The following is a 27,327-nucleotide window of genomic DNA, read 5'->3' as shown; positions in this document are numbered from 1 at the left end:
CTTACTTTCTGTTTCTGTTGATGCTGGTCAGTGTTCATATCTAAAAAAGTGAACTTTGAAGGATATGAAGTTTGTCTTCTTTGGCATTGAAGGAATTAGAAGCAGCCAAGTGATGGAAAACATTACAAACCTCATAAATCACCTCTCATCCTTTCCCCCTCATTACTTACACTTGTTGAAGTAATATTACAATCAAATTAGGTCATTGGAAAATGACTTCAGGCTATGGGCAAGCTGTGTGAACCATTCTTAAGTGTTTTTTTAATCAACTTGTGCGTTGAGATTGTGAGTTATCGCTCTGAGGCAGCTGCGTGTGCATCAAGACGTCCAGATGTTGTAGGTGGACCACAGGCAAAGCCATTATAATCTCTATGGTGTGGGCTCATTGTTGTCTTTGAAGCCAAATATAGCTGCCAGATGTTACAAGTTGTAATGATGTGGATTGCCATTTGTACAAACAGTTGAATTAAACAAAAAGCCAAAAGCTTGTATTGGAATTGAACTTGCAGTTTCGAGTGGAGGTAACTTCATGACAGTATGACAGGCACCCGTCGTGCTTTGAAAACAAATGAAAGGGTGAGCGAGTGTGTGGGGAGTGATCGACTTCTGTGTGATTTCTGTGCTTCTGGGACTCAGTGAAGCCTTTTCCGATGCTATTTGGACCTGCTAACGCGTGTGTGTGTGTGCGTGTGCGTGTGCGTGCGTGTGCGTGCGTGTGCGTGCGTGTGTGTGCGTGCGTGTGCGTGTGTGTGCGTGTGCGTGTGTGTGCGTGTGCGTGTGCGTGTGCGTGTGTGTGTGTGCGTGCGTGTGCGTGCGTGTGCGTGTGCGTGTGCGTGTGTGTGTGTGTGTGTGCGTGTGCGTGTGCGTGTGTGTGTGTGTGTTGTCAAAAGCAGTTTTTTTTATTCCACGGTGTGCAATCTTAGAAGTACTTACAGCACCACCAAGTGTTATCGTCTTTCAGCCTTTTTCTTCCTTCACTCATGAAAACATTTCTATCTTGTAACACTAACTTTTAATAGCGTCCTAGATTGTTTTCTCCGTACCAGAATACAGATTCTCCTTCACGCCTCCATAAATGAAGCAGACTATCTGAAGTGGACCAAACAACGCTGGTGTGAAACTGTCCTAAGAGTTACTCAATGAACTTATTACTGTGTCCAATGATGCTTGTAACACAAAATAATAAAATGAATGCATAATAAGCCATTTTAATGGGTTCTTATGTCCAGAGCTAATAAATAAATATTTAAAACAATCTTTACAAAGGAAAATCATGCCCTTCTACTTAGTAACGTTGTCAAGGAATCCATCCATCCATTTTCTCCCGCTTATCCGTTTCCGGGTGGCAGTCTGAGCACTGTCACCCAGATCACATTGCACCGATTAAGAACCTTTCCTGCAGCCCACAGGAAGGTGGCACCCAGCGTGGGACATGAACCCACAACCTTGAGAGTGTGAATATCATGCTCTACCAACTGAGCTAGCCGGGGCTCTTGTCAAGGAATTATCAAGATAATATTCATGTTAAGTAGTGTTGTACCGATACCAGTATCGGGAGGGGGGGCCGATACCACACTAAAAGCTGGTATCGGCAGGTACGAACTATTAACTCACCGACATGCAGCGCCGAGTGTTTTTCTCTCTCCCGACTCTCACTCACTGCTGCCCTGACTCCTGATCCATGTATGGTGATGTATTCAGTGCATGCCAAGGAAAGCCTCATATCTATATTATTTGTTATTTTAATTAAAATTTAACTGGGGTTGGACTACTGTTTTACATGTATTTACCAGTACATGGATATTGCACTGTTTTTTGGCATTTGTGAGCTAAAACTCAGGATTAAGAAAAGTTTATTCTTTTTTCAGTTTCACCCATACCAGGTAGGAAATAAAAAGCTGTCCTACATTTACTGTGTTGGTGTTTTTTTCCTGTTTCACAAAGGTTTAAGCAGTGCCAGATGAAGCCATAATAGCAATGATTTATATATATATATATATACTCTTATAACCAAGTGAGTATGCAGTTCTTAAGAATTGGAAGAAAAACAGGCCATATCTTTTTTTAAACACTGCGGTATAGGCAAGTATCGGTATCGGCAATTATCGGTATCGGCCGATACTATGCAACCGGGTATCGGTAATGGGACACAAAATTGGTATCGGAACAACACCAATGTTAAGAGTTAAGTATGTATGACGGGTTTAATATGTATGATAGTTTACGATAGATAAATGATTGAGTAATTATGTGTACAGTTCAGAATAGGTTGTGTGTGTGTGTGTGTGTGTGTGTGTGTGTGTGTGTGTGTGTGTGTGTGTGTGTGTGTGTGTGTGTGTGTGTGTGTGTGTGTGTGTGTGTGTGTGTGTGTGTGTGTGTGTGTGTGTGTGTGTGTGTGTGTGTGTGCTTTGATGCAAGCAGCTGCTGAAGCTCATTAGGATGTGGGATAAACAGCTGTGAAAATCCATGGCAACCAGATGCAAACAACTTGGAGTTGATGTGTAACACCGCGTGCGCGAGCGTGCCAAAACCTAGTGAATAGATGAGAATAGACGAGCGGCCCGGATGGATGGTGGAGGGCTTTGCATGCCGACGCCCCCCGTACCAGCCGGGAAGTCTGTGCAAACATATGCAAGCAAACACACTCGTACGCATGCACACACACACACACACACACACACACACACACACACACACACACACACACACACACACACACACACACACACACACACACACACACACACACACACACACACACACACACACACACACACACACAGCTTCCAGCCACTGTATTAAACTGTCAGGATTACTCCCCTCGCTCATCTGCCAGGTGCTCAAATCTAAAAAAAACAAAAGTCATTGTTTACCCTTCAACGCTAATAAGGCAAATAAAATGAAGATGGATTAATGGAAGTATGGAGGTTGAGATAATGATCGGCTGGTTGTGAAGGTGAAGAAATGAGGTGAAGAGCGATTGAGGGACGGATAGAGAGTTGGATAGATGGATTAGGAATGACAGAAATGGTGCGATGTGCTTCAGTCAAAGATCTGATGTGAATGGATGATGAATAAATGATGACAGATGACATGTGAGCAGAGATGTGAATCCTGATTTATTTTACTCAAAATTCTGAAAGCTGGAGACCAAATATATTTTCTAAAAACAATGCTGTCATTGGATTGATAACGCAAATCTTTTAGAAACTGACTTATTCTACTTCACAGAAAAGTACTTCATGTGCCTCTATGAGCATGTATTGTGTTGCCAACATCAAATTCTGAAGATTAAACAAAACTCCGAGCATTTGTGTTTGTTTGCATTTGATTTAATGACACTTAACCGAAGGGCTTTTTTTTTTTAATTGTTCTGCTCCCATCTCAAAGCGCTAATGTTTGTTGGCGAGACATAAACTTACACCGCTGGCCAGAAAGCGTCTTGGAAAAATATAAACAATAATCAGATGTGTGTGTTTTTTTTTTTGGTTAGGAAAGTGAGTATTTGTTTGCCCATGAGCATTTGCTTTGTTTAAGCGTGTCATTTGTCTTTGTGCGTTTTCCTTCGAGTGTGTGTGTGTGTGTGTGTGTGTGTGTGTGTGTGTGTGTGTGTGTGTGTGTGTGTGTGTGTGTGTGTGTGTGTGTGTGTGTGTGTGTGTGTGTGTGTGTGTGTGTGTGTGTGTGTGTGTGTGTGTGTGTGTGTGTGTGTGTGTGTGTGTGCGTGTGCGTGCCTTTCATGGGTATAATGACCCATATTTTTACTTTCAGTCATGTGTGATGGTTTCATGGCGAAGCATCAAAAGGTTCCGGTTTTCGTACCTGTTGGGGTGCGACTCAAAGTGATACTTGCTTGTGACCGTAACCGAACATCCAAATGAAATGCTGGTTTATCTATAAGTTATCAGAAAATATGTAAATAATCTGACATACTTACTAAGTCCAACACAACTGACGTGCCAATTCATGTTATTTGATTCTCTCCGTCTGTTCATGGTCAATAATCAGTCTGCACCACATGTTTAGGCTCTTAGAGGAAAGCGGTGAACCTGGATAAAACTCACACAGGGAGAACATGCAAACTCCACCAGACTAAGATAATAGCGATAACCACTTCAGCACCACAATCCGTCCACACAGGTTTGTTGTTTTCTCAACTAGTCTCCGCTGTAATGCGTATTGTTAATGCTCGGTGCCATTAACCGCCATTGTTGTGAGGGCTGTGACTTGACAGCAGATGATAAAGACTGAGGGACGAAATTGTGAAGCATCAAAAACCGATGTTAAATAACTGCAGGACTTTCTCTCAGTGAAGTTTTCCTTTTCTTTTTTTTTTAATTTTTTGTTTTAAAAAGGTTATTTATACATGTGCTTCTTACTTTAAGTGATTCAGAATGCTCCTAGTAATGGAGTGGGCGTTAATACGAAGCCCGTCGAGAAGTTGATGTGCTGTTCTAAGGCCGAGCCGAGCCGCTCTCATTTGCAAGTCTGCGTGTTTATTTTGGCCGGAGCGCAGCACCGACTGGGTGGAGTTCAGTGCATCGGGGGCAACACATAAAGCTTCATAAAAAAAAAAAATCGGTTAGCCAGCAGGAACGTGACTCCAAAGACTGAAGCAGAAGTGAGCATGACAAATGGAGCGAATGCCGGTGCCGATGAAACGGCTCGCTGTCACCTGAAGGGCAAAGTGTAGAGGCAGCGCCAAAAACAAGGGTGCAGATGCTGGGGATGGTAATGGGATTGGGACAACGCTGCTTATTTGAATCTGAGAACCAGGATCAGGGAGAAGGTTTGAGAGCTTTCTGGTGGATAAGTGAAGAATAGAAATGGGGAAAAAAAAAAAGGGGGAAATGGCCAGATATTGAATGAAGACAAATAACTGAATTAATCAGTTTGATGGAATTCATTCAATCGTACGTCGCGAGGCAAGCTATAGATCCGTGCCATGCTATTCAAACTTTTGGCTCTTTTGTCTGTTCTAAAGCTGCACTTCACGTATATCTGGTGAGATTCAAGAAGGAAGCGCGGGTTGATTTTCATTTAAATAAGTTTGTTTGTCCTTGTTAATTAAGTCTGCTGCTAAAAAAGCATGACAACTGCTTATGGATGCAGACGCACCCAGCAGCATTAATCATGTAGTTGTTTTGGTTGTTTTCAGCCACACATCTCCAAAAAAAAAACAAAAAACAAAAAAAACTAGGTCACGTCTTCCCCCAGCCTTTGCTTGCCATTTTACCAGATCGTCTGCCTCAGCTGCCATTCGAAGAATGATATTTGCATCGGACTCTGCGGGGGGAAATTGGCTTATCGCTTCTGCCTCTTAAGTCTCCTTCACTCTTTCTTGTCAGTGACCCAGTTTTTTAACCTTTATTTATTGAGGGAAGGTTTTCTGAGCATGTTCCCCCGCTCTCTTTCCCTCTCCCAGAAACATCTTGCTTCATATTCATGATTTTACACACTTTCACACCTGGGAGTTGCAGAGTACAAGTGCAGCCTCCACTGAGCAGATCCACTGGAGCGCTTTAGGGGCTGCATGCTATGCTCATCAAGCCGCTGCTGTAAAAATGGATTTATTTATTTTTTTGTCAATGTGAAATAGATTGGGTTTTTTTTCTTTTTTTTGCTATGCCTTTAAAACTTAAAGTTCATGGAATTGCATGCTGTCGCTCTAATAATTCTACTAATTATGATGCTGCTGCATGATTTGGGCTCTGCAAACAGCACAGTGCAGTTGGACACGGTCATAGAGTGACTGTTATGAAGAAGTTTGGTCAACTGCTTTGCCCATGGACACACAACCAGACCAAACTTCAATCCCAGTAGCTTTTCGGCTACATATATTTGAATCTACGTTCGTGGACAAGCTGCACTGATGATCATTCCTTCCTTTTTATTTACTTATTTTTTTTGGGGGGGAGGCTTCTTGTACAATGGGCGATGTGAACAGAGGGCAACATTTCAGCTTTCTCGAGGCCAAAAATCACATCTGTTCAAACCGGGGAGTGCAACCAGTCAGTCAAAGCCTTATTGAAGCGGGAACAAAGCTTAATTGCGTGACCTTTGAGTAAAGCCTTGGCAATCAGCCTGCCCTTGGCGTGGAGGGGGCGTGCCGTCGCTCCACGCATCATCCAGGCCAGGAGCTTGTGATGAGGAGCCGGCGTTCGCAGAAATCTCAAAAGGACTTGTTCTCTGTCTCGTCTCACGCTAATGAGGGGCATAGATTGTCGGCTGAGTGTCTTTTCAGGGCACAGCGCCACGAAGCCAGGCTAATAGGTACGGATGTGATATTTCGGATCTAAGAGGGGAGCCGGGACTATAGAAAGAGCAAGAGGAAATCCTTTTCACATTTCTATCAAGTCCTTTGTGTGTTATTTGAAAAGTGTCAAGCTGGTGAAGGCTGTTGATGCGAGTGATTCGTGTTAGCGAGAGATGTTTCTGCATAATAGCGGCGACTCCCTTCACTGTTGCTTTTACGCCCCTTTCCTCCCTCTCATCCGTCCTGTGCCGAAGCAGTGTGCAGCGAGGGCGCTGAAAGGTTTCTTCAGGCCTGTGCTCTCTGTGCCCTGCATGGTGCCTGCTCCGCTGCGCTCACACAAAGAACAAGCTGCCATCTGAGCCATGTCTGATGCCAGAAACGAAGAAAACCCAGGGGAAAAGAAAAAAAAAAAAAAAAACGGTCTTGAATGGCACTGGCTGGTGATTGGTGATCAAAATGATTGCACAGATATGCCAAAGATACACATATACGTCCATTTGTGAGGTGCCCTAAAACCAGCGTGTTGCATCAACCACGTTTTAACTGTGCATATTCAGTGTTTCACAATTTAATCTCGTGTACGCCATCAAAAAAAAAAAAAAAAAAAAGGTACAAAAATGTGACTGTAATTACCTTTCATCATTCCACAAATGCTTGCCTGAAATGCAACATGTGATAACAAGTACTTTGCACATGAAGGTGCTTTCATGAACTGGATAATGCTTGAACCGCTCTTTGCAGTGTATCAAGATAGAGCACGCCATGTAATTAAAAACACAAAGGATATTTACTGTGAGAACACCTGGGCTTTGTACTAATCCAGGCTTGATTACTTTTCTGGCAGTTTATTGGCTGATGTGGGACAGCTCCTCAGTGCACATTTATCTTCTCGATAGCCTTTTATCGTCTTTTAAAGAAACATTTCCTCTTTCCCTGTTTGTATGGGGGGTTGTTTTTTTTTGGGGGGGGGGGCGCTTTAGTTCCAAACCATCTTGTTCTCTGTATAACACATGGTTTAGTTTCCATCCTAGTAAAGGTAAAAATGGAGAGTTAAAAATTTGGCAAGCGTATGACCTGCAGTCTACGGCTGCTGCTGGAAACTGGGAGGAAAAGATGCCTTCTGAATGTGTACGAGAGTTAACGCTTCTTTTTTTTTCTCCTTTTCCTACTTAAACTCACTTTCTGTCTTTGCCGTTCTCCTTAACTGTTGAAGAGGTGTCAGACGAGCCAAACATTTTCTCCTGGTTGAGTGTTTTCATCCCGTTTCATCCAAGAGTGTATCTTCTTCTCCTTCTTCTTCTCTGCTCTCACTTCTCTTGGTAAAAGAAAAGATAAACGACTGAAAAGGGCAGAAAAAAAAAACATTGCTTCTAGAGAAGAAAACAAACTGCAAAATAACTTTTTATGATGAAAAGCTTTTCGTGATCTGTCTTTTGCAGCAGTTGGCTCACACATCATTGACACTCACACACCAATGGGGACGGCTCGGATGCAAGGTGCAATATTTCACTGAATCGAAAACATGAGAAAATGCTTCGACTAATGCTAATAATTGGAACTGTGCAATATAATGCATATATATCCATATATTTATGCGTATCAGGATGGCAACATCTGTAATATACATATCCTAGAAGACTGATTGAAATGCAGTGATGGGTTGTGTTTTCGTGCAATACCTATTCATGCTTTGCAGATTTAAAATGACAGAATTTATAATGTAAAAGAAAAGTGTGGTTACGTAATTATAATAATTCACGATTTTGTGATGAACTAATTTGAAAAAAATTATTGATTGACAGCCCTAATTATTTCATACCTGGTGGCCTGAAGACAGTAATGAATTTACTTAATACTTTATACTTAATACTTTAATGGATGAATGGATTGGGTGCTCTGGGGGGGGGGGGGGGGGCAGAGCACCCAATCCATCCATCCATCCATCCATCCATCCATCTATGTGAATTATACAAAAGACAATTAGCATGTATTAATTTTTTTGGGGGGCGGTAGGAGCACATCCTGAAACATAAAGACGTCTAAATCATCTACTTAAGTGTTTGTATCCATCGCAAATCATGTTGTTATAGCAACACACCATCACAGTTCTACTTATAATGCTATTAATTTTAGTAATGTCATTCCTGTAGTGATCTGTGTGGTTGCTCAGTTAATGAACCCAAGCTGAGGAGGAACCTCAAACGTTTTACTGGTCTTAGATTTGTGTCAACTAGATTATTTTTAAGAGGGTGCCAATGCTTTTTGTTTTCTTGTGTGACTGTTTCCTGCTTGTATTTTTCTTCTATTCTTGTAAAGTAGGCAGCAGAGTGATGTAGTGATTAAGACTGATATGATGGCATTGTGGTGTTTTACACCTCTTTTATGGTCGACGTTTTTTTGTTGGACCAGTCAGAAAAGCCTGCGTTTCAACACGATGCCTATTTGGAGTTTAATGGAGGTCTCCTGCTTTTGTACATTCTGTATCAGTCATAAGCTTCCTGGAACATTAAATGTGACTGAGCCATCATTAATTTGATCTGGACTTTCCCCTGCTGTGACAGGCCCAAATGGCGACCATAAAAAAAGAGCTCAGATCCTCATCGCGTCAACGTGATCTGCACTGTATGTACTGTTGTTATTTTATTTTGGTTACTGTTTCTCAAGAGACAAATCAGCCTTGTTTCGACTCACGCAACCCAACTTGTGTCACAAGACGGTGCATTAGAGCAGAGCAGGACATGTGCCCCTCAAGATAAAGGCTCTAATTTGTTGAATTTGTCACTGTTGGTATTGAGACAGATTTATGTCTCTGTGGATATTAGAGACTGTTTGGCTATGTGTGTTTGTGCTTGCTGATATCACCGAAACACTGCACTAATACACACACCCACACACACACACACACACACACACACACACACACACACACACACACACACACACACACACACACACACACACACACACACACACACACACAAACACACACACGCGCACTGGAGCTCTGTTCTCTCAGTCTCCCATCAACCTCTTTCTCTCCTTCTCTGTCTTTTTCTCACTCTTAATCACCCACTCAACACTGTAACACACACACACACACACACACACACACACACACACACACACACACACACACACACACACACACACACACACACACACACACACACACACACACACACACACACACTTCTTCCTGAGTCCTGTGGCCCTTCCAAGCAGCCAATCATTAGAGCTTGTGCTGTGATGTGGCTGCTAAAATTATCCTCCTCTCTCCGTGAGTCGACATCTGCCATGACGCACTGTGAAGAGCCAGGTAGCCATAATGCCCACAGGAGAGGGAGAGGGAGGGAGGGAGAGAGAGAGAGAGAGAGAGAGAGAGAGAGAGAGAGAGAGAGAGAGAATGAAAACTCCTCTCCTTTTTTCATGCTCATGTGTCTGATGCTGCATCGCCCCTGAATTTCTTGTTATTCAGTAGAACTCACCACAATGCCAGTGTGCCTGTTTCTAGCCCTTCTCAGCTCGGTCAGTTCGAGATGCAGCTTCATCCACTTGTCCTTTAAATGTCGCACCCTTTATTAGTCATTCACAACAGCTCTTCTCAACCTTTTTACATACCTGGGACACCTCCTTGTGGTGTGGGTTTTTCCATGGCACCTGCCCCATCGACTTGCAGTGCAGATCTGTTCTTCTTTCAAAGAATACATTTTCATTGAACCACTGGGCCTTCTTAAAGACTCTTCAGACAGAACAAACACATGGAATCTAAAGGAGAAATAAAGAAAAATGTGCATTTATTCAAGGTTTTTTTTCATCCATTTTTATGAATTTGAAGTTGAAATTGATAAAAAAAATATATATATATATATATTGTATAAATTGTGTCAAGGTCTTTTTCGGCAATGAAAATTATTTTTTTTTCTTCCAGGAAATAAATCCCTGCTTTAGTCAGAGTTTGTTATAGAGTCACACTACAGATATGGGTAAAAGACTTGAAGTGTGACTTTGTTAAAGTGGATGATGCCATTGAGGTGCAAAGACTGTTACAATAACAACACAGAGCGGTTTTCAAGGGGAAAACCAACAATGCAGCCAAATGTACCGAGATAACAAATGTATGAATCATTTATTATTACTGTGTATTTACTGGTTTGGGTGTTAGCACCGTTGGACGATGCTGGTTTGAGTCAAACTTTAAGGGGCTTTCTGTGTCGAGTTTGCAGTTTTGTTAGGTACTCTGGTTTTCTCCCATGTGTTTGAATATAATTGGTGACTATATATTAGTCCCATGGGTGCAAAAGTATATGTGCGTGTTACAGACAGAGGGATCGTTATTAAAAGATGTTTTGGTAGTTCCACATGTATTGTTTTTTTTTGTAAAATTAGCATTTAGTTTTATTTGCTGTATAGTTTAAATGCTTACTTTCTGTGATTTACACCAATGGATGCATGTCGAGATGAAACTATGTGACATGATATCCAGTATCTCCATGTAGATAAAATTAAACATTTCAAATTGTATTTTTCCTGAGAATAATGGTGTACGTGATCACCACCATCAAAATAATAGTCTTTATTTCCTCTTGAATCTAATTAAACGGAACCAGATGAGAGATGTAATCAACGCAGCCTTGGCTGTGTCCACGCTTCCTTTTGGATGATCTTCACCTGGTTAGCTCAGCTCGATCTGTTTGATAGCTGCTCAAATTGGATCAGTACTTTTTTGAAACATTGACTCACGCTGCTCTCATGGGTCATTTTGCACTTCACACGGTGCTGCTCACTATCACACCACTGTAGTACTAAAAAAACAAAACAAAAAAAACTGAGGGTCCTGCCCAGTGTTTAGCAGTCTAATAATAACTAACAGCAGGATGAGAAGTGAAGGGCATAGCATCCTCTTTCTCTCTCTCTCAGAGCGTCCATCCCTTTCGGAGTCACACATGAACAGAACTGATTGCGTTTCAAGATAACCAGCTCATCAAACGACAGTGTGCTTTGTCAGCTGGCCTTTAAAAGCACTTAAAGCACTTTGTCACTGTGCTTCAAGGAAACCGGCTCAGCAACACCATAATAACAAAGTCTCTTGTGTGGGAGACAGCTGGATGTGCATGTGTGTCTCAGCAGAGTGTGAATATATTTGTGTATGACCGTGTATACTGTGTGTGTGTGTGTGTGTGTGTGTGTGTATGTGTGTATGTGTGTGTCTCTGGTTTGTTTGTCTTTTTTCCTGCGTGGGTGTGTTTAGTCATGTAAGCACTGTGCATCTGAGTGTGTTTGTGTCTGTGTTTATGTGCATTTGAGTAATGTGCATCCCCATTTACCTGTGTGTGCGTGCGTGCGTGCGTGTGTGTGTTTCCTGATTTGAAATGTCAGCTCTCAACAGTCATCCTCTGTGGTTTCTGTTCTGTTCAGCTCAGGAGGAAGCAGACAGTCCTAATCTATCACTGCTCCGCAGATGGTCAGAGATACAAGTCAGTCCGCAAAATAAGACAGACAGGTAGAGCGCCTCATGCAGCATACAAACACGCTGAATCAGAGACTGGCAGAAGCTCAGTTTATAGGAAAAAAAAAGAAAAAAGTGAGGATTGTTTGAAAGACTGTGAGGTTGAATCTCAGACGGATTTTGTACTTATTTTCCTTTCTGAGTCCAAAACATACATAAATATGCAATATCTTATGGTGATTGGTCGTGGTTACATCATTGTATCTGTAGCAAGATGATTTGTGGAAATGGGATTGGTGATAAGCAGTGGCGGGTATTAAAGAAATAACGTTTAATATTTAAATTTTCTCAATCCTGTGATATTTTACCACAGGATTGAAACTTGAGTTACTTCAAGCTTGCGCTCTCATTTGAGGTGGCTACTTGTTACAGACTTCCTTAATATTTAGACTTTGTGTTGGTTAATAATTCACTAGTATGATGCTACTGTATATACAATTTGTCAGTGTTTCTCACAGCCTCGTGTATATTTTGTACGCAGTTTCCATTCAGCCTGGGGTCATGGCGAGCTGAAATGCTTCCCAGCTGACATTAGATAAAAGCCACCCTGGACAGAGTGTACCTCCATCACAGGTCTAAAGGCTTCTACAGACTGTAGCAGTCAAACACACACATTCACAACCAATTTACAGCCACCTCATAACCTAACATATACTGTATGTGTAACTGTAGCATCCCAGAAGACCTTGGGAGAATGCTCCCAGGCACAGAAGGAGCATGCAAATTGTACACAACTAACTTGCAGCGATATAATATATATCCAGGACCAGTAGTAGTACTAGTATTAGTAGTACACCTACGTTCAGTAGTAGTGGAACCACCATCAGCTGTTAAATGTGCAGTCCTTTTTGTAACAAGCTGAAGTCTTAATAGTGTGAGTAGTGTCCACAGTATTAGTCATGAAATGGACTTCAGTTATAGAGCTGGAATTGTTCGCTGTTAATAGTTTTGACAGAAGTGACAAAATAATGTTAAATGGTAATAACAGTTTTTACACCACCTCAATTATCACTCGTATTCATGTTCCCTCCGCGTTGTCAGTATTGTCAAGGCCTCCCAATACATATTGTACTCTTACAATGTACTGTAACGCAGGTTATAGTAGTGATGTAGTATTTGTATAAGTAGCAGCATTTCTCACCGTATTAATGTTAGGGAAAGCGCAATAAATTGCTTTTAAAGAGCACTTCTGGAGTGCTTTCCCATGTATGGCTGTGTATTTGACAGTGATTACTAATGTCTGTCAGACTTTACACACACACACACACACACACACACACACACACACACACACACACACACACACACACACACACACACACACACACACACACACACACACACACACACACACCCTCTTCCTGCTCATGTCATCCGCTCAGATCTAGATTGGACTTAATGAGTCTTGCGCACGCTTACAGCCTATAACTCAACACATCATAGTGACCTACTGACTGGCCTCAGCAAAGTGTGTGTGTGTGTGTGTGTGTGTGTGTGTGTGTGTGTGTGTGTGTGTGTGTGTGTGTGTGTGTGTGTGTGTGTGTGTGTGTGTGTGTGTGTGTGTGTGTGTGTGTGTGTGTGTGTGTGTGTGTGTGTGTGTGTGTGTGTGTGTGTGTGTGTGTGTGTGTGTGTGTGTGTGTCATGATATTTGTGTACGCCTGAGTGAGTGGTGCTTTTAAAAAAAGACTGGCAGTGTTTTCCTTTCCTCCCGCCTTCTTGCGTTTGCTTGTTGCTTCATATTCGGTGACGCTTTGGATCCGTGTGTTTGTGTGCGTTTGTCTCCTTTGCCTCACATTAATGTTGAGGCAGTTTCAGTGGAGCCTCGTCCGAACACCCGGGATTTCACTGCATCGATCACACCGCTTCTTTACGTTCGGAAAGCTTGTGATCCTCAAATTCATAATGTGGGACTGCTCTGTGACGGCCTGTCACATGTGGGGGAATGACACAGCACAGACTCCGCAAACACAAAGTGAATAATCCGATTTTCACTTGGAGAGAAAAGTCATCACTCGCATTGTCGCAGTACCAGATTAAACGATCCGACTCCTCCGATGCACAGAAGCAGCATGGAGAATGAGGGACAGATGTTTGAGGTGTCTCTGGTGTGTAGATAATTGGTGGAGGAGCAAATTAAGGTATTTGCTTATGTTTACTTTTTCTAGAAAGAAATATGTAATTTCATTACAGCAGAAGATTAAAGAAATGTGTTTCTTTAATCTTTCCTTCCTTTTGTCTCAGTTCTTATCCAGGCTTTATTTAATCAAATCCCTTACTGCATGTACCCCTTTGTCATGTTGATTAATCCTAATCCCAGATTGTTTAAACGTTGTCTTGTTTTTCCTATGTGTGTGTATAAAAGATGGGAGTCTCCTTTAGTGTCTTTATTGTTCTGTCTGCTATCTTATCTCTCTTCATACCCATCTAATGACCTTACCTTGTACCAACTTTTCTGTGAGTTTTGAAAGTTCTTCTAATAAAGATCTAGTCTGACCCCGGTCTGCACTTGGATCCGCATTCCTTATGAATAGCTTGCGCCGTAAGGGGGATTTTCTGTCAGTCTATTAGAAACATACTGTACCATAGTTGGGGTTGATCATCCTCCTAATTTTTCTATTTGCAAATCACAATATATCCGATTTGGAAAGCTGAGTGGAAATGGCTAAATTTAATCACATGTCCTCGGAACAAAATGATTGCGGTTGATCGATATGGAAAACGCTCCCAGCGGGAAATGAATCAGATACATGGATACAGAAATATGCCTTTTTTTGGGGGAATAAATTTCCATGGCTGCTCCGGGTTTGTTGCATAACTGCCCCTTTCCATTAAAAGCCAGCCAGCGATGCCATTAGTTCTGTCACTTTCATGCATAACTCTTTATTAGCTGTTGAGTCACAATACTGCCAAGTACATGTCTTTGTTTTCATCTTCGCATGAGACTCAGCCGACATTAACTGACTCCGAGGAAGATAAACAAGTTACTCAAATCTAATCAGCCCTTGAAGGTCTCTGTTTTCTTTATTCTCCTCTGGATTTTGCTCCTTGGCTCGGTGAATACTCAGGGAAATGTACCTCATTTGTATTTTATATATTATGGAAAATCTGTTTTACCATTTCAGAAAGAGCGACTGTGTGTCTGCCCTCTTACCTGTCTGACTCTCTGGCCTACTTGCTCATCTCATCGTTTTATACAATGCTCCTTTTCCATCTATGTATGCGCCTGTCATCCATCACTGAGGCTGGGTGACTCCCAACTGTCTGTCACAAGACGGAGGGAAAGAGTAAAAGAGGATGGTGATGAGCTGAAGGGAGAGATGCAGGGGGAGAAACATGGCAGAACATAAAACTGCAGGAGCTTGTAATAGTGTTTCCTAGACATTAATTAGCTGCAGTCATTCCTATACAAACACACAGTAATAAAAGTGATATACTGAGATCCTGTCCTCCCCTGCTCCTCCTTTTTCCTCCCTTTCCTATCTTCTCCTCTCCCCATTTCTTGCCTCTTCTCCTCACTTATCTCTCACGGGTTTTCTACAATTTCTTCCATTGCATCACGTTTTCTCTTCACTCTTTTAAACTCTGCTTGCTCTTTTCCTCACATCTCCTCTCATCCTCTATCTGTCTCCTCATCTCTTTTTCCTCTTTATCTCCCCCGAGTTCCCATTTTATCTCTTTCCTTCCTTCCCTCCTTCACCTTTTCCTCGTTTCGCTTTCTTGGTCTGCTCTCCACGCAGGTGAGGAAAAATGCAAGGTAGTTTAGGTGGAAGTGGAGATAAAGAGGAAGGTTAAGGAGGAGTGGATCACCCTCAGTCTCTCTATCGGTCTGCTTGTATTACTGAAGGGGTGAGGCAAGATTCATCGAGGCCTTGACTCTCGGTCCAACACACACACACACACACACACACACACACACACACACACACACACACACACACACACACACACACACACACACACACACACACACACACACACACACACACACACACACACACACACACACACACACACACACACACACACACACACACACACGCGCGCCACTGCATTATTTATCTGTGCTGGCTGGCAGACAGTAGAGGCAGCCAAGCAGCAGAAGCAAGGATACAGCTTTTTACATATGGCCTTTTCATATACTGCTTTTTGACACACGCACACGCACGCACACACCACACAGTAGCCTCATCCTTTTCTGTCCTTGTCTTTCATCTCTCTTTCCACTTAAATTATTATCACTGCCTTTTCTCTCTTTTGCTCCCTCTCACCCTCCCGTTGCTCTCATGTGTGGCTATTTGTCTTCCTCTGCTCCTCATCCTCTCTCTCTCTCCCCTTCTCACTTAAACACAAGTCCCCTCTTCTCTCCCGGTTCATAGTTATTCCTCTCCTCTTTCTTTCTTCTGTCTTTGTTGCCGTTTGCTAATTTGTCTCATATTTTTCGGCTGCGTACCAAGTACCTGCCAATCAATCTCGGCTTCACTTCATCGAGTGCATTTTCTTTTGTGCTACTTTGCAAACAATTCACTGAAGGACGTAGTAAATGTGGTAAACATTATGCGCGCTAAACGCCAGCTTGTAACGATTATCAGTCATTTAGCACAAAGCACTACCATGCCTACTTACAGCCTCAGAGCTGCTGGCATGAAGGTGGAGTCGTCTTTTGTTCATTTGTTGTTTGATGAGATTCAGATAAGATATTTAGTGTTCAAACCTGGTGGCTCTGCTAATGTTGGACTGTATTGTAAAGCTGCTGAACTGCTTGTCGCACCTCACTGGCAGTAATGGGCTTCAATTTAGTTTTGCACTCCCAGATTTCATCTGCAGGTCCAAAGAAAGAGCAGCCTTCAGATCACCAGTTAACTCCTCCATAAAATAGATACCCAGGAGTTTTCCGGGAACCGTTTACTGAAACTGGACTTGGCGTACCATTTGATGTATATTGTTTACATTACTATTTGGTACTTTTAGTCCTCTGTCGTACCTTGTTTAAATAGCATAATGTATGAAATTTGCATATAAAACTGCATTTCTTCTTGCCTTTTTATAACTCACCATTGACAATTACAGAACACATTACATTTCAGCAAATAAATCATCATTTTGAATTTTATACATTTGATTTATTTGAGATAATATCTGGGGAAAAGTGCAAAATGAATTGAAATCGCTTTATCCGGAGGTTCTGCAAAACCTTTTCTCTCCTGTTGTTTCTTCCTCTAGAAATATACCATTGTTGTTAATTTGCCTTTTCTAACAGATTTTTATCACACGTGAATAGCATACATTACTGTTGATTTGCACTGACTTTTGCAAATAGCACAAATAAAGATGTTTGGAGAAAGCCTTGGAAACTATTCAATCATATAAAGTCCCTGCCTTATAAAAGGGTTAAAGGAATGTACCAAGAAAGGACTGATGGGCCATTACTTTTTCAAATTCAACATTTGATTATTGTTTGTGTCTTTGGATCGTTTGCATCTGAAAATAATTAAAATTTGGTTATTATTTTGGTTTGTTTTTCCCCAAAGTTTCTTTCGACTCACACGTGATCTATTTTTCATGATTCATGTTTCTTTTAATCAACAGAAAATGTCATGAACATTTCTTTCTAGTTTTACTGACTTTTCTTGCAGACTTCAGCCACAACCTGAAGCACAGTAGCCACCTAGTCCAATATTGTCTCTATGCGTGACTGTCGTCTTTGTGCTATGAGCTCAGAGCAAACATGAAAACAGGTTAAGTATACTTGAACATTTCATGTGTAGACCCACAGTATAAACTGACTAAATAGTTTGGCTGAGACGCTGCGCTAAATAAATATTTGAATAAATCCTCTGATTTCATCCAGTATTTGGGCAATATGCATCATACTTTTGAAAGTTGATCTTCTTTGTCGTTGCCGCTCCCTTCTTGGCTCGTTGTGGTGGGTCATGCGACCTGCATCGACATCTGGCGCAGGTTTGATGTAGCTACGCTGAGGGTTGCATGGCAGCTCTGCCGTTACTGCCATGTGTGTCTGATTGAATATGTGTATGAATGGATCACTGAGCTAACAGTGTAGTTGGAGACTCCCGAAGCTGTGAAAACCTGCAATATAAGTGAATTTCCTTTGCCATTTACGTTTAACTGGGCCATGGACTGTTTTTAAGTTAAGAATACATTTTGAAAAGATGCCCTATGTTTAGGCCCAGCAGGGGGTCACTTAACGCCCGCCTGTCTGCAAGGCACACACACAGTGGAAGAACCCTGATCTACTTTTGTGATATGGAAAATGATGGGAAACCTCAAAAATGAAACTCGTTGCGCTTGCTGCTTTCATCTCATGCTCCCCTTCCATTTGTCCCTTGGCTGTTTTTAGCTTTCAGTCACGTTCTTTTCTCCATAAATCATTTTTTGACACTTTTTCTTTGTGAAGTTTCTTTGGTCAAAACAAAAATGAAAAAATAAATAAATAAAAAAAATCCACAAAAAGAGAGAAGAAGGAGGCTCGAGAGAGGAAAGATGGAGAGACAGAGCAGAGAGAGAGAGAGAAGGAGGGAGGGCAGGAGCTAATAAAGCAGGGATAAGGCGGCTTAGAAAGTAATGATAAAACGTCGAGTGAAGTCATACGGTTGATTTGGCTCCAGTGTGTGTGTTGTTTGTTTGATTCTTGTGGGTTTGTGTGTTTATTTGTTGCTGTGTGTGTTCTTGACTGATGTCTTTGACTATATTACTGATAATATCATTGCTTGGGGTCCCTTTCAGAGCAGACAGAGACTTTACGTGTGTTCCTATTATGTGTGAGAGTGGTTGCGTCTGCTTGAATACACCCTCTCCCCGAGGTCCTTAAAACTCTGCATCACACTGGAACGCACCTCGTTTGCTTATGAAGCTTCCTACATAATAATCCTACATACACAATATACACATTCAGTGGATGTTACCTGCTGTAGTCATCTGACTTAATAACTCAGAATTTCTGAAATGATTTCGATGTTGATTTCAGCTTTTTTGGAGCTGTATATATATATATATATATATATATATATATCACGTAGCTTAAAAAAATTCTTTTTTTCTCTCACTTCCATGTATTACACTTGATTTACTCAGTCCAATGCGGGGTGTTTGGAAAAGTTGTAATAAGAATATGTGGCTCCAGAGCCACATATTCTTAGACATATTCAGGCTCCCTGAACCTTCTAGAAACTTATATTAACAATTTTATCATATTTTTACTTTGTTGTGCAGCAGAAGATATTTCAAAAGGACTTGGGGTGACACATGTGATATTTACAACGGATTATGGCCCTGTTTACATGACAACGTTGTCGAGTGAAAACAGAAATCTTCTGTTGCGTTTTGAGGTCCGTTTCCACAGCAAAGGTGCTCCGAGCCACTGAAAACCTTTTTAAAATTGTGTTTTCTATGTCTGTGTTTGCTTCCAGTGCTGCTGGTTTACCAGTTTATTTTATATATATATATGTATATATATATATGTTTGATCCCTCTGCTAGAAATGGTCTCTCCTCAGCTGTACTTTCTCTTCAAATAGTTACATTTGTCCCACACATTACATTATGCTTTAATCACTACCCTCATACAGCTGCACATTTAATCACAGTAATCAATTATCAATGTGCAGTATGAGTTTTAGTGATAATAGTCGTAATTATAAGGGATCATTTTGGATTTTTTTTTTTTTTTTTGAGAGAGAAACTGCAGCCGAAAAGCCTTTTCACAGTGTCAAACATCATGAAACGCTTTAGAAAGACAACAAAGCTTTCGGCCAATCACTTGCATATGCCGAAATAAGGGTTGTGGTCGACACTACAAAATGAGGGATTAATGATTTGCTGGACTAATGCATCTCGGCTCCTTCACACACTGTATAATTCTGCCAGCTTGCTACGCTGGTGTTTACTGTCAAGCTGCAGTAAAATGAAAAAAAAAAAAAAAAGCAACATTTTCAGGTCACAGCAGATTAAAGTTGAAATTTGTAATCGAACACGAGTTTCATGGTTTATTTTTGTGATAAAAGCTTTATTGTGACCAATGCGAGTGAACAGGATGTGAAGATCATTGAGGATTACATAACACTGGGACACTGAGGGTTCATGGGGGGCAGAGAATGGTAGATGGAACATTATAAAGCAGTCTATCAATCTTTCATATCCATCCATCCATCCATCCATCCATATATTCATCCCCCCATACACTCTCTTATGGCCTTTGTATTCAAGTAAAACTGTTTTCAATCTGTACAATTTATACTGTGTCAACAGAAGTGCCAAGATTAGAATTGTAGCTACAAAATGTGGAAATATTGCACAAGATTTAATTCCTGAATGTTAAAAACTGCTCTTTCACTTTGACCACGTTGGAGAAACATATTCAAACAATAGGACACTGATGCATGTTTTATACCTGCGAGAGAAAAACGATATAATTGGCTGTAAAATAAAACTCTGCTATCAGTTTAAAATGAACATTATGACAGGAAGATTACCTAAAGAACTTCAAAATGTCCCTGTATGTATATTTAAAAGTGGTGTTATTTTATGGTTTCGTCTGTCTGTCAGCCATTGTGATAACATTTCTTATAGTTATTCAGTCTATAAGGGGAGAGACTTTAGCTAAGTGAAAACAAGTTGGCACATATATTGGTTTTGGCATCTAATAAATGGGAAACAGAGTTGGAAAATATCAACATGTCAGGTATCCACAAGAAAAATGTTATTCATATTGTGCACACACACTAAATCTAATCAAACTTTTAAATCGAGTTTTGGTAAAAGGCATGAGGCAGGAACAAAGAAATGATCCTCTCAGCGTCCAGGGATGACGGATAACTAAAAATCTTCTTTTCTTTCCTCTTCTTTCCACCTTGCCAGGTGTTTCGCACCGACTTCATCACAGCCATGAAGCTGCCCGACTCGGCGCAGCTCGGCCTGGATGACTTTTACGTGCTGTCGGACCCCTGGAGACAGGAGTGGGAGAAGGGAGTGCAGGTCCCGGCCAACCTGGAGGCCATACCGGAGCCCGTGGTCAGGTAGGACATGAATAACATGCAGAACACACACGGATGAGCAGACATTCCGAGCCAAACTAAACTTAAGATTCGTAAAAGCAACAAAAGCACATTTTTGTGTGGAGAAAAAAAATTAAATAAATGGATTAGTTTGTAGTAACAGGTGTGTGAAGTCTCTACATAATTGCCAGGCGTGTAATTACACTAATTAGAGATATATTTGTAATGGAGAACATGCTTGCTCGCCCCTGCGCACAGAAGTCTGCGAAGACGTCAACTGTGACCCTGCACATGCATGAAGGGAAGCCGGTTTTGGATGCACATGCATCCCCACAACAACAAGCTGGCAGGCAGATGTGTGCAGGCGTGCACTTCGACCCACTTCACGTTTGTACTGTCGATTAGCTGCAGCTCGCTCCTTCTCTCGCTTGTTCGTGCCACTGTGGACTCAACAAGCTCTCTAGTACTACTGCAGCTGCTTCACATACCCATGTGGGTTTTTTTTCTGGCGTTCTAGGAACTAATGAAAATGCTCAGACTGCCTGGTAATGCCTGTTGCACAGACATGTCACACCGGGAGGCCACACGCACACCAGCATTCAGTGTTTTTAGGAGACAGATAAATACATAAATTATCCTGTCATGGGCCATCCAATCAAATAAATTGTATGCTTTTTTTTATAAACCAGCCTTAAAAAGACACATGCGGAGAAAGCTTACTCTCACAGGCACAAGACAATTTTGTGATCGGGTTTGGATGATTTAAACACTCCGAACCTTGGAAGTTGGATATCTAAAGCCCCTTAATGTCGTGGTAAATCTATTGAAACTCCTGCATTTCTTTTTTTTTGTGTCAACCCCTTGACTGGAGCCTAAAGTCGCTACTGTTTCATGGTATTAGGGGGGTTTGTTTGTCTGTCTGCCAAACAATCCGAAAGCTAAACTGGAAATGAACTTCTGTGTTGATTCAAGCACTGCGGCGGGTCAGCAAGTAATAGAAGTATCCTGCATTTCTCCAAGTGTCTTTTGGCAACAGCCTGAAACTCAAACTGCTCCTGCAGGCAAACTCTCAGTTATGAGTCCATGTGTGAATGCTCAATTGCAAGCAAGCTCCATAAAATGCAGTAATTTACATTCTTACATTCATCATTATGCCAGTGAATTTAGAAATAAAGATCTTTTTTAAGATAAATGCTTTGGACAAACAATATGTTGAGGAAATAATCCACCACTGTTAACCTTGTTTGTAAAACCCTAGCAGAACCTGAAAAATAATCTTGGATTAAAATGTGTTAAGAGTGCATTGACACTTGTGCTTGAGGTGGAAATACACACCAAGAGAGTTTGAATGAGGGTCGAAGACAAACAGTGAAGTAGTTTGTTTACAAGCTCGCGACATCAAGTCATTGCATCTTCTACCTGGAGACCCAAACAAACTATTGTTCACAGCCTTCACCAGGTTTATTATCCGAACAGCGTGGTGGTGACGGATTGAACTGTGCCCGCAGGCGGACCGAAAGACGAGCATATTGGGGAAAAATTCCTTAAAGAATGGTAGTTAAGTTCAGATGGATGATTTGGGTTCTTATCTATTATCTTGTATGTGATGGAAGGCTGACATGATTTACAGTGATGTTTAAATGGGGTGATGATGGATTGGCGGTGAGGCGGGAGAAAGGGGTGAGTGTGACTGAGTTGATGGTCTCCGTCAGAGTCTCTGACAGCCGTTTGTTCATCCTTCTTCACTCATGTGTCAGCTGCACTCCCCTCTTTTTGTCTTCACTTGCTTTCTCCTCCTTCCTTCGCGCTGTTGTTTTGAGCTGTGATATTAACCGATTTCTTATTTATTTATTTACAGAATAAGTCGTGATGTGACTTTCTCATCGAAGACAATGGTCAGATAAGTTTGCATCCGCTGTCACAAAACTAGACTTCTTTGAAGTATTTCTGGGAATCTCCAGATAAAAACCAATCATCACATCTGCTTGATAAACCAACAGGTGATCAATGAACACTTCAAAGACGTCGGCTATTACAATAGTGCCAAATGCTGTAATTTTCACCCCCCAAAAAATTCTCTTTCAACTGAAATGAGTGGTTTTTTTACACCTTATTTTTCTTTATAGGACAGCTGAAGAAAGGAAAAATGGGTTAGAGGAGAAGATTAATAGCACTTTCATGTCTGTCCATTAAATTTAAGGCCATAGCCAGAAGCCTGTTAACTTAGCACAGTACAAAGAGTGGAAGCCGGGGGAAACTTCTCGCCTGGCTTTGTCAAATGGTAACACAATCTGCCTACCAGCACTTCTAAAACTCATTAATCAAATGTTTTATCTTTCTATTTCCTCATTCCAACTTAAAGTCACATTAACAAGACTTTAGCCCCCAAAATAAGAATCAGCTGAGGACGAGAAGTCTTCATTCAGATTCTTTTCTCATCCTTTTCTTTAGTTTTCTTTCTTTTCTTTCCTTTGTCTTAAATATCTTCATCTCTACATCTCTCCCCCTGCCCCCCCCCCGCTCGAGCCGGAGGCGCAGACACATTTTTCTTTTTCTATTTTCTTTCTTTCTTTTTTTTTTTTTTTTATGAATAATGACATCATCTTCAAAAATTGTAGGAGAGGAAAAGAGCTGCGGGCCCCGTCTGGCTTTGACAAACCTCTTCTCCCACATTTCTCCCTCTCGTTTCTTTGACCACATTTGGTTGCTGTGGTTGAGCTTTTCGGTAAAACGGTTGTGGCGGGTGGCGAAGAGGTCATTATGCTTCTTTGTGGATTTTTCTTGTGCCTCTGCGCACAAGAATATTGCAGGAGAGGGACACAATGAACAGTCTCGAGCCTCCCTGTCCCTTTTTATTTTCCTCTATAGTTTACGGCTTTCTCCACCCTCCGCTCCTCTTCTTCCCCGTTTATAATCTGCTTTTCCCCCCTGACTATCACTCACTCACCTCTCCATCTCTCATCTCTCTCTCTCTCTCTCTCTCTCTCTCTCTCTCTCTCTCTCTCCACGGTTTTGTTGGGGCGAGTGGAAGTAATTAGCCGTTGCGTAACACTGGCTATGTTCAGACAGTGAATGGGGCTTTGGCAGTGACTCGACAGGCTTGGTCTCCAGTGACATCGCCGAACCGAGGAAGGAAATAATTACACATGCACATACGAAGACTTATGCCTTTCCCCCAAAATTGAATAAATTGAATATTGGTGGTGAATGTGAAGCTTTTTCATTGTAGCGTGGTCAAACATTTTTGGCATTACTGTATGAAGCTGTGGTCATTTGAAGCATCACAGTGACTTCCTAATCCAGTAGTTTATGTACTACGAGACAAAAGAATAGATTTTTAAAAAGAAACAAGGCCGAGCTTCTTGATTTCCAAGACATTGAACCCCCAAAATGTTCCCAGTGGTGGGTGAACACTTTGACTCTGAGGGTCATGTGTAAATGATCCAGTAGATCATTTATCATGTATTCTCATTATTGCAACGGCTTTAATTAGCCCGTGAACTTTGCGATTTAAATCACGAGGTGTAAAGCCCGTGTGCAGTTGACATCACTCCATAATGAGATGCATGCTTGATCCCCAGTGGAAGAATATCTGTGTGTCAGGTTTCTGGCAGCTGTGATCATATGCAATGCTTTGGTCAGACAGACACGGACGCTGTGTAAAACTGTCACTACATCTATCCCCAAATGGTTTGAACGCAGACGCAGATGCGGGTGTTGTTGTATGAAGGAGCAACAAGGTGTTTGATGAGAAATAACACTTTCTTAAATATCTGGATACGACGGGGCTCAGATGGCTTAGGACACAAATCCAATTCATCCTCAGGTGTGCTCATACACAATCGACATGAAATGTTTTCCTCTACACAGAAACAAAGGTTCAAACACTTTATCTGTTGATGGTTTACAAACCCAGGAATTCAGCCACTTGCGGATATGTTTAGCTTTTGGTTCCGCATGCGTGCTTGCGTAGAAAACGTAGCAGCTCTGTTAGGCGCAAACTGAAAGACAGGTGCAGACTGAAACGACTATTAGCCTGCACGTGTTATGACAGTCTGACAGCTGCCAAATACCAAACACATTTTTACATTACGGAGATGTCAGTTCAAACTTAGATTGGCTGAAAAAAACATTTCATCATTTTGTCACATTGTTTTTCCCCTTTTACTTTCTTAGCTTGGAAAAGGTTTGGAGTTGGTGTGGATAAAACCTCTAATTGCCATGGACCTTCCCCAGTAATACTGATTGAGTTGGAATGGGGCTTTTGGGGAGGAGGGGGGGCTTTGCATTCAGGTACAGATACAAATGCCAGCCAACACATTTTGAATAAATCCAATCCACTGGTACATCACGCTGCATGTATTAAACCTCGCTATATATATATATATACACACACAAATGCATTTTTCTCATGCAAACTGTGTTGCTTGGTGTGTTCCACCTCCAAACACAACCTTTCACTAAGGAAGTCAGACAGTGCAGCAGCAGGTCAGGAGGCTAATCGGCAACTAATAACTCTGTGACTGTTAGTTATCACGTACACGTACACACACACACACACACACACACACACACACACACACACACACACACACACACACACACACACACACACACACACACACACACACACACACACACACACACACACACACACACACACACACACACACACACACACACACACACACACACACACCCCACTAGTGGATTGAAGAAAGCCTGAGGGCAGTTAGATGGATAGAGAGATGGAGGGAAGGACAAATTGCTGAATAGTGGTGCGATAGAGGACAGACTAAATGTCATGTATTGCAAAGCTTCAGCTATATTTAAAGCCCAGAAAGTATTCTGTGACATTTGCGTTTAGAGCTCAGTTCCTTTTTTTCTCCACTTTGGCTCTTGTCACATTGTGAGTTTAATAATGTTAATATTATGCCTGAAATAGGTTTTTGGAACTCTTTCCATTTTTCACTGATGTAATAAGGAACTGCAAGCGACAGTTTATCTCATTGCTTTGCTAATTTAGTTTTGGCTCGTGATGCTAAAGACTCGTCATTGTTTGGAGGGAGTGTATTACGTCTCCATGTAATATGATCCATACAAAGCTCTGAAAGACATCACAGCATGTTTGTTTTTGTAAAAATATCTGATATACTGCTTCTTCTGAGGAGAAGTGACTCCGTTTTTCTAACTAATCCTGTGTGGAATGAAGATTATTAAGAGTCCCAAGAATAAACATCACATTTATTTTTCCTCTTCAGTATAAAGGATGTTGTGAAATGACCAGCTAAAGGTCATGACAGAAACACTGATGCAAGTACATTAATGACAGGCATGATTAAAACGGAAAAACAGAGAGGGAAAGAGAGAGCAGTGGTTAGATGACTGCAAAGACCCTCGGGGATTTGTGCTGCTGGGCCCAGCTGCTGCCCACAACATGAATGCTCACTTTCTCAAGGACACACAACCCTGTGCATTTATTGTACATGTGTCATCAGAGAGCCTGCTTGTATGCATCACACGGTTCACAATAACATCTGGAAATCAGGATTTCCTTTGCTCTTTCCAAAGCAGCTCTTTATCAGATAATACGATGACTAAAAGCAGCATCATCAGCCTCATCATGCACAGGGTCAGTGGGTCCACATAAACTAATTGCCTCCACACACACTCGCTGGAAGTCTGTTCTGCTGCCGATACCCTTGGTACATGTGTGACGACAACTCGGTGGCTGAATAAACAGCGAACTGGCTGACTTGTGCACACGTGTACGATGTTTTGAGCCTCGGGAGGAGCTGCCTACACAGATGACCTGCAGATGCAGTGGATGTGTGATAAAACAGAAGGTTTGGCTGAATGGGAGAAGTTTCATTGCAAGAATCAACCGTTCACCAACTGCCTGAAGGAGACATACTTTGTACAGCAGCAACAACTGCAGCTTGCACCACATTATGGTTGTAGTTCACAGACATCTGTTGGACGCCTTACTGTCCAACACAATGCCATATCAAGTAAACAGGTTTTGATTGTGCACAGTTTGAGGAAACTCGCTGAAACCTGAAATCTTTGGTCAGCATAATGAAAAAGCCAAAACACAACTGCAAAAAACCTATAACAGGAATTCAAACCCCCAAAACACAAATACAAAAGCCACAACATAAAGGCATCAATGGCAGACAGTTAGCAGTGGGTTGTTTTACTGGATCGGGTTGCTAAGGGATTTTTTTTTTTTTTTTTTTGCTGTCCGACTAATGGAATGTTTTTTATGAAAATGTTTGACAAAATGTTTGTAAAATAAGTGAACCGGATAACTTTCTGATGTGAAGCCATGTACTTCTCACAAGTAAATGTTATTAACTGTGCTGTTGTCAAGCTTTCAGATCAAAACATTTTAAATCCCACATTGAAGTTTTACATTCATGTTGTGGACTTTTGCGTTGTAGCGGTCAGACATACAAAATACGATTCTAAAGTACAATAAGTGTCACTCAAGCAGACCCTTCAGGGCCAATCTCTCCCTAGCTATGTTTAGTTTTTAAAATCTCAATTTCAAAGTAC

At 41.5% G+C, this 27,327-nt stretch overlaps 1 protein-coding gene across 2 annotated transcripts in view; it reads left to right on the top strand.

The window, feature by feature from the left end:
- Positions 1–27,327, top strand: part of jade2 (jade family PHD finger 2) — a 182,979-nt gene that overhangs the window by 43,282 nt on the left and 112,370 nt on the right. For both annotated transcript variants that reach the window (XM_080483927.1, XM_080483928.1), the window contains one exon: positions 20,633–20,790. In XM_080483927.1, coding sequence (XP_080340053.1) covers positions 20,633–20,790 — 158 coding nt within the window. The remainder of the gene's footprint in view (positions 1–20,632; positions 20,791–27,327) is intronic.

Source organism: Lipophrys pholis (genome assembly GCF_963383615.2).
Source record: "Lipophrys pholis genome assembly, chromosome: 16".
Classification (NCBI taxonomy): Eukaryota; Metazoa; Chordata; class Actinopteri; order Blenniiformes; family Blenniidae; genus Lipophrys; species Lipophrys pholis.
This window is presented reverse-complemented; position numbering and strand designations above follow the sequence as displayed.